Here is a 17,910-nt window from a genome sequence, read left to right on the forward strand (position 1 = left end):
CACTGGGGCCATCCACACTGGGGCCGCCCAACTGGGGCCACCCAACTGGGGTCACCCACACTCGGGCCACCCAACTGGGGCCGCCCAATTGGGGCCATCCACACTGGGGCTGCCCACACTGAGGCCACCCAACTGGGGCTAACCAAACTGGGGCTGCCCAACTGGGGCCATCCACACTGGGGCCGCCCATACTGGGGCCACCCATACTGGGGCCGCCCAACTGGGGCCGCCCAATTGGGGCCATCCACACTGGGGCTGTCCACACTGGGGCCACCCAACTGGGGCTAACCAAACTGGGGCCACCCAACCGGGGCCATCCACACTGGGGCTGCCCACACTGGGGCCGCCCAACTGGGGCCACCCAACTGGGGCCGCCCAACTGGGGCCATCCACACTGGGGCCACCCATACTGGGGCCACCCATACTGGGGCCGCCCAACTGGGGCCACCCAATTGGGGCCATCCACACCGGGGCTGTCCACACTGGGGCCACCCATACTGGGGCCGCCCAACTGGGGCCACCCAATTGGGGCCATCCACACTGGGGCTGTCCACACTGGGGCCGCCCAACTGGGGCTAACCAAACTGGGGCCACCCAAATGGGGCCATCCACACTGGGGCCGCCCATACTGGGGCCGCCCAACTGGGGCCGCCCAACCGGGGCCAACCAAACTGGGGCCACCCACACTGGGGCCGCCCAACTGGGGCCACCCAACTGGGGCCACCCACACTGGGGCCACCCAACTGGGGCCATCCACACTGGGGCCACCCACACTGGGGCCACCCACACTGGGGCTGCCCAACTGGGGCCGCCCAACTGGGGCCGCCCACACTGGGGCCACTCAACTGGGGCCACCCACACTGGGGCCGCCCACACTGGGGCCACCCACACTGGGGCCACTCAACTGGGGCCACCCACACTGGGACTGCCCAACTGGGGGACACCTCCAAGCTGGGACACACTCTATCTACTCATCTGATGTGGCTCACACAGCACAGATTCCTACAATCATTACTTTATTTTATTTTATTCTTTTATTTGAGAGAAAGAACGAGAATGAGCTCAGGCAGGGGGAGGGGCTGGGGGAGAAGCAGACGCCCTGCCGAGCGCCGATTCCCAGATGCAGCGCCAGGTCACGACCTGAGCCAAAATCAGACGCTTAACCGACTGAGCCACCAGGCGCCCATCACAGCAATGAGGCCGTCTTCAAGAATTGTTGAACGGGTGCCACTCGTGCTGCGTGTGCTGGGAGCCCACCGTCTCATAACCTTCTGAGCCATGTATCTGTGTCCCCACCTCATGTGGTACATGTCAAGGTCAACTGAAGGCCACCTCTCCCATGAAGAAGGTTCCTTCCAGGGGACCCCTTCTTTATTCTTTGCTTTTCCCAGTCGCTGCCTAACCTGACAAGGTCATATGGAGCCATTAAACAGTGGGAAGAAGGCCGGCCGGGGAGGGAGGAGGCACCCATCAAGGCCCCTGCCACTGTTCCTGTGGCCTTGGGAGTTATCTATACCCCCAGGTCCAGGAGGAGCTCCGAGCTAGGCGAGCTCTCAGGACCTTCCTGCACACACCTGCTCTGTAGCACGGCCTTGCCCTCTTACTCCAAGTCCTTCAATGACGTCCTTCAGGATAGAGAATAAGCACGATTTGGCCTGATATCCCTGGCTTTCTAGAATCTGGCCCCAACCTGCCTTTTCCAGTAATGCTCCTTAAAAATCAGGGCTGGCCCCCACGCGAGCTGGCTCGTCATAACCATCCCTCCATGACGTCCCTCCACCCAGGCTCCCAGTTCCTCCGGCCTCTCAGGCAAATGAGAATTCTCCAGAAACTCTCATGATGAGGTCTCGTCCACATACTCTCTCTCAACAACTAACTCGCTTTCAACTTCTAAACGTCAGCCAGCCCTGGTATCTTGTTTTTTTATTTTTATTTTATTTTATTATTTTTTATTTTTTTCTGGTATCTTGTTTTTTTGGGGAGAAGCTAACTACACTGGCCATCAGTTCCTATCGTTCCCAAGTAAAAATGTCTCAACGTGAGAAGAAGCATGGAGCTTGGGAGAGCATGAGGAGGTGGCTCCCAGCTTCTGGCCCCGGCTCCCGACGGCCTGGTGAGGGGGACGCCCTGGTCTGTCTGGGGAAGTGAAGACCTTCCGTCCCCTGCGGATCGATTCATATTCAAAAACCGGTGTTGTGCCAAGCTCCCTTCCCGGGGGCAGACAGCACTCAACGTCCCCGTCCTCTAGGCAAGCCTGACGGAACCACGACGGTGCCTCTGAGGGACGCGTCTTCCTCGGTTTCCCTTCCGTGGAGAACCCTGGCAAGCCGTCAACACAGACTTGAGTCAAGTCACCGAGGCCCCTGCCCGGCTCAGCCATTCCTCCCAGGACGGGGGGGGGGGGGCGGGGCTGCCTCCTGGCCCCAACCTGCCGCCGCTTCCAACCCGGGCACCTTGTAGGGACGCCCGGGCCTCCCCAGGGCCCAGGGGAAAGGGCCAGAGGCTTCGCTCAGCTCTCTGCTCTTCTCTTCTTTAGAAGCAAATGAAATAACGGAAGCCCAGAGGCCCCGCCAGAAGGACACCGAGACATGATGGGACACCCGCAGGAGCGTGTGCCAACCCGAGAGCATGTGCCTCTTCTCCACGAGGGGGGACGATCTGTGTCTCCTGAGCCAAGTCACCCCGCAAAATGCCCGGAGTCTTTAAAACAGGGAGATGCGTGCTTGGTTTTCCTGAGTGAACAGAACCAAGAGGTGCTGGGCTCCAGCCGCACCTTGTGGGCGAGGTCGCCAGCGGCGCTACTGTCCCTGTCCCACCCGCTGCCTCGGTGCTGCCGACGGACGGGTGTGTGCTGGGCGCCGAGGGGCGGCGGGTTCACGCCGTGAGTGCAAGGGCCCGCCGGGGACCGCAGGCGGGGACTCCGGGGCAGAGGCCTCCCTGGGTGGCACCACGCGCCCCGGCACCCCCGGCAGGCACCTGCGGGCAGAGCCACGGGGAGCAAGGACAGGCTCGCGGGGCTACGTCTGTGGCTCTGGACCACGGGGCTCTTCTCTCCTCGCCAGGAATTGAACACTTGGAGGGTGTCGTTCATCTCCGATCTGCCTTTTCTCCCCGGGAGGGAAGAAGCAGGAACCGTCTACCCCCCCAACCCCCGCCCTCAGAGCACAGTAGGAATGGGCGAGGGAGCGGAACAAAATTATTATCGTTAAATTTATACTGTTGGGAGTTTCTTTTTTCAAAATTAAAAGCCTCTGCCCACGTCTGGGTTGAGCGGGGCTAAAAGAGCTCGGAGCCTGGAGGGTCATCCAGAGACCACTCGCGGGGTGCGGGTGCAGGTGCCCACTTCACCCCTGCAGCTCAGGACGTGTGTTCGCAACCACGCAGAGGCTGCCCTCCCGCGCTCCCCCGCTGCGGCCCCTCGGGCAGGTCTCCTGAGCAGGTGCCTGACCACGCCCGGGGTGCAGCCACGGAGCCGGACCGCCCGGTGGAGCGTGTTCCCCTCGGTGCCGGCCGCGCTCCCCGCAGTCTCATGCCCACAGCAGCCCCCCCACCCAAGCACATCGGGATGGTGACTTTTCACAGATAGGAATCCACCGCTTCTGTCCTGTGGGCCCCTCTCTGGGCCCCGGGGAGCCGCGGGCAGAGTGGGACCTGCTGGGGCCCAACCCGGCGGGGTGCCCGGCACTTCCCATCGCATTTCCATGGCTCGCTAGCTCAGCTGCGGACGAGGAGCCCCAGCCCTGGAGAGTTCCCAGAGACTCATCAGAAGAGAAAGCAAGCCGAGTGAGTTTCTAAAACCCTTTTTTTTTCTTTAAAGATTTTATTTATTCATGAGAGACACAGAGAGAGGCAGACACCCAGGCAGAGGGAGAAGCAGGCTCCCTGCAGGGACCTGATGCAGGACTCGATCCCGGGACCCTGGGGTCACGCCCTGGGCCCGAGGCAGGTGCTAAGCCGCTAAGCCACCCGGCTCCCCTGTAAAACTCTCCTTAGTGAAGAGGCTAAACCCTAGAAAATGGTCGGGCAGGATGGGCAGCCTTGACCGGAGCAGGGCCCACTCCTGCACTGGCACCAGGAGCGCAGGCCGTGGGGTACGCCCGGTGTGCGCGATGCTGGGCCGTGGCCCTTTCTGCTCTGTGCCCTCAGAGGCCCAGCTGGGCTCACAGCCCATGCGCTCCGCAGCCGAGAGCCACCTCAGCCGCACACTGGCCCCCGGCCCCCGGCCCGCCCGCGGCCTCCCCGCGAGGCGGGTCCCCTGACGTCTCTCCCCCCGCACCTTGGGGTACCTAGGCTGGCACCTCGCTGCGGGCCGCAGAGGCCGGGCTGCACTCAGCCAGAGCGTCTAGACAGTATTCACGCCCCATCTGTCTGGCACGGCCGCGGGGGGCGAGCTCTATTAGGAGCGAGACCACGTCCCCCCCTCTGCCTTCGGAAGCAGGAATCTGACACCGAAAATTACTATCATTGTTGCAATTCCCAAAATAGCACCGCCAGACTTTCATTAACATCCACGCCAGACTACTAAATATTTAAAGAAGCGGCTCCGTCTCATCCGAAGCGGGCGGCCCTGCACACGGGGAAGCAGTAACAGAATCAGAATGTAAATCTAAGAGGCTGTTTTTAGCCCCGTAAATTTAGTGTCGTGGCAGGAGGAAATGGTGCCCCAGGTTTACTGGAACTTTCCTGCCGTTTGCTCTCCGCCTTTGTCTGTCTGAAAAGGGGGACCTGCCTCCGGAGCCCTGGAGGCCGCAGCAGCTGAGCACCCGCCTCAGAGGGGCGAGCGGGAGGGGTCCCCGTGGCACCTGCACCCAGGCCGCCCGGCCCAGCACCCTAGGGCTCCCCCGGGCCGCGGGCGGCGCCATCCGGGATCACGTCCATGCAAGTCTGTACCTGCTGTGTCGTGGACGCCCTTCCCGTCTCCACGCTGAACGCGGGTGGGCCCGTGGCAACCCGGCCACTGCCCTGCATAGCAGCCCGCCCGGGCCCCAAATGCGACCTCCACGCCGGCCAAGGCGAAGGCCCCGCCAGAGCCCCGGCCCCCCTGCTCTGACCCCCGGGCGCCTGAGGTTCCGATCGGCAGGGCCTGGGTGCTCCAGGAAGCCGCAGGGCTCGGGGGGTGGCTGGGGCAGGCGGGCAGGGCCGGGGGGAACCTGGGGCAGGCGTGCGGGGCCCCCTACCTGGCACCGGGAGCAGCGCACAGTCTCTGCGCACCGGGTCCCACCAGGCCTGAGCCACACAACCCGCTACGCTCACAGGCAGCTGTGGCCCGCTCACCCTCCGGACGGGGACCAGCACAGAGGGAAGCCGCTGTCCCCAGGCCACGTCAGGGGCACCCAGCCTGCACAGAGCCGAAGAAGGGCCTAGTCAGCTACTGAGCACAGAAGCCCCACGATCCCCAACACACACACGAGGACCACGGGGTGAGTTTTCGGAATCAGTTCGAAAATCCAGGATGAAACTAAGATTATCATCATCTATACATCAGTTGACATTTGTCATATAAACCATTGCTCTTTGGACACCCCCTTCCACGGGCCTTCTGTCTGAGCTTTAGCCCCAAACTCTACAAAACTTTAAAAACTCCATGAGTAAGTAAATCCTTACCTTGTTCAAGAAATATCATGAAAACAGACGCCCAGAAGCAGAAACAGAACTGCAGCCGGAGCCCAGGTCCCTACCTGTGGCACATTCCAGCTGTGTGAGTCTGGACACATGACCTAACCTCTCTGAGCATCGTTTCCTATGAAAACTTTCTAGGGTGGTTTTGGGAGAGAAACGAGACGATGCACGTAAACGGCTGGCACTCAGTAATGTCAGCTCCCTGCCCAGCTTATCCTACTCTTAGGGCTGCAGGACTCCCCCCCACCCCGCCCCCCATCAGAGACAGGGAGCAGCGTTTTAATACTTTATGCTCAAATGAGAGGGATGAAGCACATGGGAACCAGAAGAGGGTAAAGAGGGTCAGGGGGTCGTGTGCATTCCATTCTTTGGCATCCGGGATGAGGAATAGTTGAGGCAGGGAGGGATCTCACAGTGTCTTAGCGGCCACCTCGCAAGCCGTATTCCTGCTAAGTCTACGCTGAGAGACACGGTTCTCTATGAAGGGCATGACTGAGGCAACTGGCCAGAGTTTTTTTTTTTTTTTTTTAAAGATTTAATTTATTTATTCATGAGAGACAGAGAGAGAGGCAGAGACACAGACAGAGGGAGACGCAGGATCCATGCGGGGAGCCCAATGCGGGACTCAATCCTGGGACTCCAGGATCAGGCCTTGGGCCAAAGGCAGGCGCTAAACCGCTGAGCCCCTCAGGGATCCCCAACTGGCCAGAGTTTAATGTTAACCGTATATTGGAAAATAGCACTGTCTCAACATTACATTTTCTGGCTTTGGGGAACTACGTTATGGTTATGAAAGTGTCTTTTTCTTAGGAAATACACATTGAAGTCTTTTGTTTTGTTTTGTTTTGTTTTTTTCACATTGAAGTCTTTTGGGATAAAGTCATGATGTCTGCAACTTACTATAAACTGGTTCAGAAAAAACTCAAATGTCAATAGGTAGAGGCAGAATGATAAAAAAAAGGATAAATTGTATAGTTTTATTCCGTTTGAAAATTATTTCAAAATGAATTTTAAAGGACAGCAGAGAAACAGGGCTACAAATGAAATATTTTATTGAGCATTTACTATGTACCAGGCATTATGATAATTGCTTTGCCTGTTTTATTAAATCCTCCAAATAACCCTTTGAAAGGTAATACCGGTATTATCCTCGTCACTCTACGAGTGAGAAAAATCACGACAGGGAGAGATTAAGCAACTTGCCAAAAGGTACAGGCAGTAAGTGGTGACCCCAGGATTGGAACTCAGGACCGGGTATTATACTTTGTATCTTAAACGATTGTAGGGCTAGCCTGGGAACCTAATCACAGTTTATTTATTTATTTGTCCTAATCACAGTTTATTTTTTTAATTTAATTTTTATTTTTTATTTTTTAATAAATTTATTGTTATTGGTGTTCAATTTGCCAACATACAGAATAACACCCAGTGCTCATCCCGTCAAGTGCCCCTCTCAGTGCCCGTCACCCAGTCACCCCCACCCCCCGCCCTCCTCCCCTTCCACCACCCCTAGTTCGTTTCCCAGAGTTATGAGTCTTCATGTTCTGTCTCCCTTTCTGATATTTCCCACACATTTCTTCTCCCTTCCCTTATATTCCCTTTCACTATTATCTATATTCCCCAAGTGAATGAGAACATACAATGTTTGTCCTTCTCCGATTGACTTACTTCACTCAGCATAATACCCTCTAGTTCCATCCACGTTGAAGTAAATGGTGGGTATTTGTCATTCCTAATGGCTGAGGAATATTCCAGTGGGTGGGGGGAGGGGGTGACTGGATGGCGGGCACTGAGGGGGGCACTTGACGGGATGAGCACTGGGTGTTATTCTATATGTTGACAAATTGAACACCAATAAAAAATAAATTTATTTAAAAAAAAAAGCAGTAGAAGTCTATCATGCTATTGGTCACAGAATAAACTAACATAGGCTTATAGTCGGGTTAGTTCGGATGTTTATGGGAACCCAATATATATTGTAATGATATACAATTTGGGGGGGATAGACGTTACTGTCATCTCTTTCTCTGTCCCATCACGCAGGCTGCCAAAACGGTATAGATATTTTCAACTCCTCAGTTCCATTAGCAGGGTGTATGGCCATGCAAACAGAAATTTATCCACATCCTCTGGTCAGACCAGAGTTTTATAAAATAATCACATTCATTCATTCATTCATTCATTCATTCATTAAGCAAACACATACAGGGCCCATGAATCGCAGGCTATATACGCCATGTGCTATATGCTGTCTAAGCCACGCACTATTGTGGGCACCAGGGCTCCCGCAGAAACCCTTACAGTCCCTGCTCACCGAAGGTCATGCCTACAGCATGCTGCTAACAAGTAGCAGAAGAAGGACACAGGGCTCTCGATTTAATTCAATAAATACTTCTCAAGTGCCCATAACGTACAGTGCATGCCATGTTAGGAGTATCAGGGCTTCCAAAGATGCCAGCACATCCGCTGCCTTCAAAGGGCTTAACGTCCATGGGAACTAGATTTGTACATGTGCAATGACCAAGCACAACAGACAGCACCTAAGGAAGGGCACTGCGGGCTGTAGGAGAAACTGTTTCTGGCTTGGGGGCGGGGGAATCAGAGGAACGGTGACTAACTTGATATAACTGGCAGGTGGGCAAAACACTTAAAAGGACACCAAATGAGAAACTTGTCTGGGGTGGAGGGAAAAAATATCATTACTTCAGCTTCAGATGCTTCGGGTTTAGGAGGCTTGGAAGGGGCCCAATGAGCAGCTGGATACATTGGTCTGGGCTGGAGATAAGAACACGGGCATGGTTTTGACGCCCATGTGGTGTCTGGTATTACCCACGCGAGGGTGAGGAGTGAGAACTGTGAACCAGGGCTGGCACCCGGGCGACAGAGGGGCTGCCAAGAGAAGTAATAGCTCGATGTGTGCAGAGACCAGTCAGGGCAGATGCTGTGACCCCCCCTCCCCCACCAAGGGAACAGAGGATTGCAGAAAGGAGATGATTAGCTTTGTCACCCGCAGAAACTAGTACAACTAGAAATGGAAAGAAGCCCACTGGACTAGGCCGTGAGCAAGTACCCCGGCAAAAGTAGCTAGGAGTTTGGTTCTCAGGGATGCTGAGGCGCCCTGCTTACGTAGAGGCCAAGCCAAGCTATGGTGCCCAAACTGAGGGCTTCTCAGAGGGAGCTGGAGAGCAGAGTACAGCCCTGAGTGCGGCAGAAGGTGGTGGGCTGAGAGGTGCAGGGCTGTCAGAAGCTCAGAGTGCAAGGGAGATAAAAGAAGGGTCAACCGAATTGAGGTGAGGGAGCAGGAATGAGGGAATGAGTTCATGAGGCTCCTGGGTGCTGGGGAATCAGACACCCTTCACTCCTGGAGTTTCACGTTCACCCCAGGCCACTGGGGATCCAGAATCCTGGAGAAGTCCTGGGAGTTGGGTTGCCCAATTGCAGCAGAGGGGGTTTCCCCGAAGGTTCCATATATACATCAGATGTGTTTTAATTCAGCTCATAATGACACATTAAAGAAAAGCTCATCGATCCCCTATGAAGGGGAATAGGGAACTTTCTCTTTACGTGGAGACCAATCCTATATGACATGCACTATATGGTAATCGCACAGTGGATGGGGAGTTCACTCCATAGAAGCATCCCCACCAATAAATGGAGAAAAAAGTGCAGAATTAGTTCACGACTATTTTGCAACCCCTCCTAATAATCATCACACAACAGAGAGACAAGCAGACAGGGTGCCTCTGGGACACCAAGAAGACAAGAGCGCCAATGAAGCCACTGTACACATGCAACCTCCAACCCTAAGTCTCCCCAAATTGACAGGAATTAGAGGGGACAGAGGAGCACATGTAGTGACTTCACGAGGAAGCGGAAGGCAAAGCCCCGAGTATGGAAATCCTACAGAACAAACCACCCAGACCCTTCCACGAAAAATCACAAGACGTTACGTAGGATCCTATAGAGTAAAAACACTCTTAGGGAGCCAATCAATCCATCACAGAGTAATATTTGGAACCTCTTTGGATTGTCGTCCAAGCAAACTGTAAACAGAACAAAACAACGTACACGTTAATAAGACAACTGAAGAAATTTGAACGCTGACAGGATATTTCATGATGGTAGTAACTGGTAATATTTACTGAAATAACTACAGGGAAATAAAAGGAAAGGCCTGGTCTTTGCGAAGCCTGGTTGTGGTTCTCTGCATGGTTATGAGCCTGGGCCCTAATATAAAATACTTGGTGTTTGCTAAATGTATTGTGGTCACCACTTCACAGTATACGTCAGTCGGGTCCTCATGCCGTATGCCTTAAACTTGCACAGTGCTCTACGTCAGTTCTATCTTAATAAAACCAAATGAATGAATGAATGAATAAACAAACATACTGGAGAGGTGGGGAGTTGGTGGCAAAGGTGAATACAGGCTAGTAAAGCTCGGTGCCTAAAGAGGACTTGAGCCGAGGTGCCAGCCCGTCCCGCTGGGGGCGGCGGGGAGAGGACTGTGAGAAGAGTTGCTTTGGGAAGAAAGACACTCGACTCAGTTTTTAATATGTTGATTTTTTTTTTAAAGATTTTATTTATTTGTTCATGAGAGGTGGAGAGAGAGACACAGGCAGAGGGAGAAGCAGGCTCCATGCAGGGACCCGACATGGGACTCAATCCCCGGTCTCCAGGATCACGCCCTGGGCCGAAGGCGGCGCTAAACCGCTGAGCCACCAGGGCTGCCCTAATATGTTGAATTTTATATCCTTTGGCAATTACCCTAAATGGCCTTGGGCCGAAAAAAATGTCCTTCTTAAAAAGTCTGGACGTTACCATCCTGGCTTAATTGGGTACAACTGTATTGGCTTTAGATCGTTGGATTTTGAGATTCGGTTTTCCGAGAGCATCTCTGGAGAAAGAAGCAACTTGCCTGCCCACTGGGGAGGGAGCCCCTGCACTCCCCACTTTCCCTCGATCCCCTCAGTTAATCGGCAATTCCACCGAAGCTGAAAATGAAAGTTGTTCTGAGTCACTGCTGGCTTCGCTTCGTTCCAAATTTGGGCTTTGCCCTTTGGGTCAGGGGCTCCAGGGCCGTGGACGCCTTAGCTGCGACTGCTTAAGGGTCATCTGCTCCGGAGGGCGCGGCTGTTCCAAGGCCACTGAGTTGTGGCTTCTGGAAGTCGGGGGAAGTCCGCTCTCCCCTACCAGGATGTGGTGTAGGAGGAGCCACTCAGCCCCGTAGTGACGGGAGGCAGAGGTCAAGGCAGGTCCCCGGGCAGCGTCCCCTCGATGGCCGGTGAGCTGTGGGGCTCTCCCCGACAGCGCAGGAGACCCGCGGGCCGCCCCCTCTCTGGAGAGAGGACTTACTAGCTCTCCTCCAGGGCCCAAGCACCTTCCTGGCCCCGTCCTCCCGCCACCCCTCATCCCCCATGGGGCCCCCCTCCTCCCGGCCCCGACGGCCCCAACGCTCGAGCCTCTCGGTGCCCCCGAGCACACCCTCTCCAGAGAACTGCTGTGACTCCTACTCCAGCCACGCCAGTTCTCTCTAACCCACTGAACCACAAAATACTCGAGCTGCTGAGCCCTCACTACCCTAGATTCATATTTATTTTCCTGCTTGACTACCGCTACCTTGATAAACAGGACCCGTTTTCCTTCATCCCACACAACTCCCGGCATAACAATCAAAAGAGGCGCTGAGTAGTTTTATTTGTAAATATAATAACTTGCATAAAAATAATCTTATTTTTCTATGCAATAAATAATTTCTATATAATTCTATATAATTTGTATTTTTTAGTGCTCAGGAATACAATAGTTTGATGGAGCAGCCAAGAGAAAAGAGATGAGGAAAACTGGCAATTTAGGCTGATGGCATTTTTCCTCTTCTGTAAAAAAAAAAAAAAAAGAGTGCATCCAGCAAAGTTCTTTTTCCTGTGAGGTAACCAACACCAACCAGCCTAGTCCTCCACGTCTATGCAAACCCTTTGAGGGGTTTAAAGGATCCCTTGAGGATAACAGGAAAATAAACCAGCCTCAGTCAATGGATAGCCTAACCGCAGTTAGTGAAGTAGACAAGCAGGTGAAACCACTCAGTCCAGGTTCCAAAAACATGTTTTGAAGGAAAAAGCTGCTTACAGCCACTGTAAGTGCCTCCTTTATTATTGGCATCACCGACTTCGCAGTAGCATGTTCCTCCTCACCTTGCTTTATACTACATTTTAGCAAATATCAAACGAGAGACAAATATGACCAAAACACCTGACCACGGCGCAGGCTCGCAGCCAATAATACTTCAAATTCTAGCTCATCTGGAAATCCGGAAGATTCCAGGTTGCTTTACCATAAGCACATCAAATCACAGAACACCGAATGTTTCCTACCGGTGGGAACAAAGCAGATCAAGTAAATGAATCTTGTTCTTGAGTGGGTACCAGGAGAATGTACCATGTGCTTCTCTGGACTGTGACATTTTACAGACAAGAATTCCTGTAAAACTTGAAGTTCTCAAGGCGGAGAGGAAAGACAGCTTCATCATCAGAGCTGGGACTCTGTGAAGGGCGTCCGTCCGTCTGCTGTAGGGAATGCGTTGGTAGGTCCATTAAAACCCACCTTCAAATGGAGAGCCGCTAAGCCTCATTCCAATCATGAAATGGGCAAAAGACATGAACAGAAATCTCATTACGTAGCTATTAACAGGAAGTGACACATCCTTTGTTAACTCTATATTCTTGCCCAGTAGGGCAAGTAGGGTAGGGGGAGGAAAATATATTCATTATTAGATCATCTGGCGTCAACAAAGAGCAGGAAAGCTACACCCTTTCCCAAAGACTCTTGACAACAAAGAACACACCAGCAACAACCAACCCAGAGCCAAGTGTCCCAATGTGACAAGTGAGCTCTGCTCCCCCCGGTGTCTGTGAAGAACTGGGAGAAAGGTGTGCAAGAGGGGCTGCTGGCCAGGTCAGAGCAAGCTGCCCTCAGCTGAGCGGGGGACAAAGTAGGTAGGAAACATCTAGAATCCATAAAGACAAACTCACCTTTGGACACCTGAAAAATCCTGTTACATGTGAAGAGTGGCCCTGGCATTGGAGACAGAGGATACGAGCCACGACGGTCTAGCACCCCTAGAGGCGGCCGTACGATGAATAGGGATGATGATACTGATGCAATTATGCAGACTGTGCGTTTCACGTAATTATCTCACTTAAATTCGCATTGTGGCCTTACACAGCGGAGAGCTATTCCTATTTCGCAAATAAGTAAACCAAGTCTTAAAGGGGTTTAGTCACGTCCTTAAGCTGGAACTTGAACCCAAGTCAACTTGAAGCCACAGCCATGGTTTGAACCTTTGTTCTTAGGTCTCCTGGCTTTTGTCTTAATCTCGCATTTTACCTACAAGGACATGAGTTTTAGTTATATCTGAACAGGAGGGACCGACCGCTTGCCAACAGGATCTTAAGGTTCCTATTAGTTTGATAAACTTTTGTAGCTACCTGCAACGTCGAGACATTTATAGATGTCACTTCTTCACCTGGCTTGGAGCAAAATGAAAACATTCACACTGTTAAAAATGAATGAAAAGGTATTTGGAAATAGGCTTTAAAAACCAGAAAATACTATTAATGAGAAAGGAAGAGAGGCGGGAAGAAGGGAAGGGGGAGAACGGGGAGGGGAGGGAATTCAATACAATAAGAGGACTGCAGTTGAACTGTCCTAAAGTGAAGGAGAAACACCTTCAAGACACAGAGAAAATTCTGCCAAGTGCCCCAGGCTAGAGGGCCAAAGGTCTGGTCGGCCTGGTTTTCACACAGAACTCTCCAATCCCATGAAAAAGTAGCACAAAATTGTAATATTCTCTCCATAGTTTACCATGTAGTGTGTTTGCTGTTACTCAAGTCTAGACAAACAAAATGAGAAATTGCCTTTACATTGTTCTTTTCCTTCTAAGACCCACTGGCTTAAGTCTAGTTGACCTACATCAAGTGCTTAGGACTAGTAGCGAGATTCTGAGTGATTTATGACCATCCCACTTAGTCCTCACAATACCCTTTTCTATCATGTTCCATTTTGCAGATGAGCTCACAGAGCTGCCCCATTGTTAGGTGAGTGCCTGGGCCAGGATCCCAACCCAACAGGCAGACAATTCACTGTAGGGACCAGGCAAGTGGCATTATGCAGATTATTTTACGGATGACCAGGTCTACTCAATTATTGCTCCCGACCAAGATGTGGTACAAGAGCTTTGAAAACATCACCATAGACACACATGGACCAAACACCAAGAAAGCATGTCCCTAACCTTAAATTAATTGTCTTCTCAAAGTATAGATAGACAACGGTACTCTGAGAACCCTCAGTGTAAGAAAATGCAAATTGACACAATGGAAAACCTTGAAGAGAACTATTGCACCATCAAGACTCTTGGATTTAGTAAAAGCATAAACAACAGACTTAAAGCTCACTAGGCATGGTCATTTTCTGAGCTTGCCTTCGAGATAAAAATACAACAGGAACAGAGAAAACCATTCTTTCAGAGTCTCCTCCCATTTCAATAGTACCAATATCTACACAGTCTGAAAGCCGTAACAAAAATTTTAAACCCGTAAATAAAAAACAAATATAACTTCTCAAAATAACGTCAGTAAAACTGGGGAAAGAAGCTGGATCCCCTCAAATGATTTCAGTTGGGCCCCATGAAGAGGAGCACGCATCCCTCCTAGACGTGCTGTTGTAAAGACGTTTTCATCCTCAACCCACTTCCCTGAGCTTCAGAAAACAAGTTTCCTAAGAGAAGTCTGGCAGTTTTTCAAAGCTGACTTCTTACTCCTTCCTCTTCATAAAAACCATGAGATCAAAACATCAGTGAACTTCAAACTCTGATTTCACCTTTTCAAGAAACGCTCAAAGCCTCCGCCTTGGGATTCACACATGTAAACACCTTAGTGAGCTTGTTTTCCATCTAGTACCAAACAGAAAAACACACGGTCAGAATCTTTTTCCAAGTCTCATATAAAACTTTTCTATTTTCTTATTTTAATTACATGATCAGTCATGAACTCTCTACATATCTTTCTTTGCTTATTTAAAATCATTTTTTAAATTATTATTTTAAATTACTCTAAAAACTTTCTACGAAACTAACACGAATACTAAACCGATACATTATTTCTTATAATCCAACCAGTGTTTCTTTTTTTTAATAATAAATTTATTTTTTATTGGTGTTCAATTTGCCAACATACAGAATAACACCCAGTGCTCATCCAACCAGTGTTTCTAAGATAAATAGGCAAAGCCTATTCTAAAACACAGCACCATGGTCCATCTCTGAAAGTAGAATGGATTTCCCACTTTTAGACACACCATCTTTCCATACCGAAAAGAAAAAAAAAAGCATTCCCTCTGTGAAAGCACAAAATCTCTTTTCTTAAGCCAAAATCAACACCCTCTCCATTTCCCTATGACCCCACCTCCTAATTATTTCAAAAAACAATCCAACTTAATGATACCGAGGTAAGTAGGAGGGACTTACAGTTGAAGATGCCAGGAGGTGGGTGCTCAGTCACCAAGAGGCAGTTTTCTTCATCACTGTTGTCCCCACAGTCGTTCTGTTGGTTACAGACCAGTGAACCAAGATACAAGCATTTCCCGCTGGTGCAGGTGAATTTGCACTCTGAAAAAGGACAATAGAGAGCATAAAGTAGGCGATGCAAGCTCCATGCTCTTCGGTTGGTTTCCTTTCCCTTCCCCATTTGCGTGCCATGGTAGTTTGGGAAATGGGTCTGCATGCAGATCCCCCAAAAAAACTGAACTCAGAGAGGGCTATCTATGAAATACGCATGACAGCATCCAGGGGAGCTCTGGGCCTGCTAGACATCACTCACCCGTGGTCATTGACCCACAAAACGAGTAACATAGGTGCTTTCTTTCCACAACTTGCCCCACAAAGTCAGAGATATGGGGTTCCTATGTTGCTTGAAAACATCTGTGGCAGTTTTCTAAGCCTCCAAGCATGTGGGGAGCCTCAGAAGCAGCAGCTGGGGGTCCAGCAGAACTTGAGATCTCAAGCTTAACAAAAGGAGGCTCACATATTTTATTTCCAACTGTCACTGGATGTCGTGAAGCTCAGGGCAAAATATTTAGCCTCTCTGGTATTCATTCATCTCATGCCTAAGAAACAGCAATTTTAATAGTAGGTGGGGGTAGCACTGATTTTATGATGTAAAACGTAGGAAAATTAGGGACACCTGGGGGCTCAGTGGTTGAGTGAGCATCTGTCTTTGGCTCAGGTCATGACCCCGGGGTCCTGGGATCGAGTCCCACATCGGGCTCCCTGCATGGAGCCTGCTTCTCCCTCTGCCTGTGTCTCTGCCTCTCTCTGTCTCTCATGAATAAATAAATAAATAAATAAATAACATCTTTAAAAAAAAACATAGGAAAATAATGTGTGTTCTCTGTTACCTGAGAAACATATGTGCCAAGGGCCATGTGAGTAACTTAAAGACTATGATGAAGCCCAGCCCAAATCTCTGTAGGCCACACTGAACATGGGATCCCTGAAATCCCTACAAACCAATATATGAAACTGGAATATATACTTTTATAAGACTTTGAAATAAATTTGCAAACTTAACACATTACTGTCAATGTAAACATTTAAGGATAATGGAAATTACACAATCATATACACACGGGCACAGAAATAGCTATGTGCGTCTTACATTAAATATCACCTCGCATTCTGACTATGAGCTTTCTCCTAGGAGCACCCACAAAAGCCAGCAGAACTCTTACGCTATGTACGAGTCAGTGGGTAGAAAACAAAACGTCTGGAAAAGCATCCCAGACCCCTGCTCATGTTGACTATCACACCCTCTTCATTTCTCCCCTATTTCGTCTGCCTAGAACATGGGTGGCAGGCCTGGATCAAATCCAAGGTCCCTTCAATTCTAAAATTCCATTATTAAAATAAAAGACTGGGCATCAGCACACCGAGGCCTCCTCCAGCTACGCTAACAACAAAGAGGGCTGCAAAGAGAATAACCCCTTTACCTGTTGCAAAGAGACAGAACGTAAATCCTCAAAGTATTTCCGCGACCCCGTATGAAAGAGATACTAGAGTTCCCCCATTTGTTTGCATTTTCCTAAAAGAGCCTAGAAGATGCCAGCCCGCCCCTTGACCTAGTTTAGAACAGCAGGTGAACATACAGCTAACAAATGCACGTCCTACAAGTTCTTCACTGGCCACAGTGTCCAGGTTAAAAAAATTTGTGCACTAAATGTGATCCAGGCCACGTGGTAGGAACATTGCTGATGCCAAGTGCTCTTCCCATAAGGTACAAATGTTAAAACCCAGCTGTTTGAAATCACATTTATGAAGGGGCTTTTAACTCGATGGAAAAAAGGGACGTCAAGAAAAATAATTTATTTTTCTTCCCAAAAGAAATATTAGAGTTCGGATTAATACCAAACATGAAAAGGACATTAGCCAAAAACAGGCTGATGATGTTGAAATGGTAATTGGAATAAAGGGAATGTTAACCTAAATTGAATTAAACTCCAACTAAAGAATTAACCATTGCTGTTAGACTTCCACATTCCAGGTCATGTGGAACCTTAAACCGACAAGAACATGGAACCACACCCACACTTCAGTCATGTCAACTTGTTCAAGCGAGGCCCAGTCCAGAGAACAAAATGTTTTCAAGGAAATGAATTATGTGATTCATTCATTTATATCATCAATATTTTGGCCCCTTCTCTGTTATGTGCCAGGTATTAAGACATGGAAACACAGAGATGAAAGAGCAAGTCCTCTTCCAAGGGCTTACAACATGAATTTTTTTTTTTTTAATAATGTGAGAAGTGACCCATAGATTTTCTAACTCTTTCCAAGGACTTATCTTTCTTTATATCCTCCACATCTAGGGTGCTGCCCAGCAAGTAAAAGGCACTCGGTGAATCACATATTATTGATGATATAAATGAATGAATCACATAATTCTCACTTCTTAGATGATACAAACATCAATATCAACCCACAGAATTTCAAACTCAAAAAATCTAAATCTTCTCAATGTTGAGTCACTAGCTAGATATACAACCAAAGGCCTTTCCGTCACATGGCCACTTGAATCAAAACAACTAGATTGAAATTTGGAATCTCTTGACTTCCAGATGTGATATAGAAAATACTAGAAAATTGCTATGATGCTATTAAGTGTTAAAGATTAATGCTAAGGCTGGAATGAAATTGCTAAGTAAAACTTAAAAACTCTAAAGTGACATAACTGGTATCGACAG

At 49.9% G+C, this 17,910-nt stretch overlaps 1 protein-coding gene across 14 annotated transcripts in view; it reads right to left on the bottom strand.

The window, feature by feature from the left end:
- The window catches only part of LDLRAD4 (low density lipoprotein receptor class A domain containing 4), a 382,754-nt gene that overhangs the window by 159,288 nt on the left and 205,556 nt on the right, over positions 1-17,910 (bottom strand). For all 14 annotated transcript variants that reach the window (XM_077893070.1, XM_077893092.1, XM_077893081.1 and 11 more), the window contains one exon: positions 15,140-15,280. In XM_077893070.1, coding sequence (XP_077749196.1) covers positions 15,140-15,280 — 141 coding nt within the window. The remainder of the gene's footprint in view (positions 1-15,139; positions 15,281-17,910) is intronic.

This window comes from Canis aureus, chromosome 1 (genome assembly GCF_053574225.1).
Source record: "Canis aureus isolate CA01 chromosome 1, VMU_Caureus_v.1.0, whole genome shotgun sequence".
NCBI lineage: Eukaryota > Metazoa > Chordata > Mammalia > Carnivora > Canidae > Canis > Canis aureus.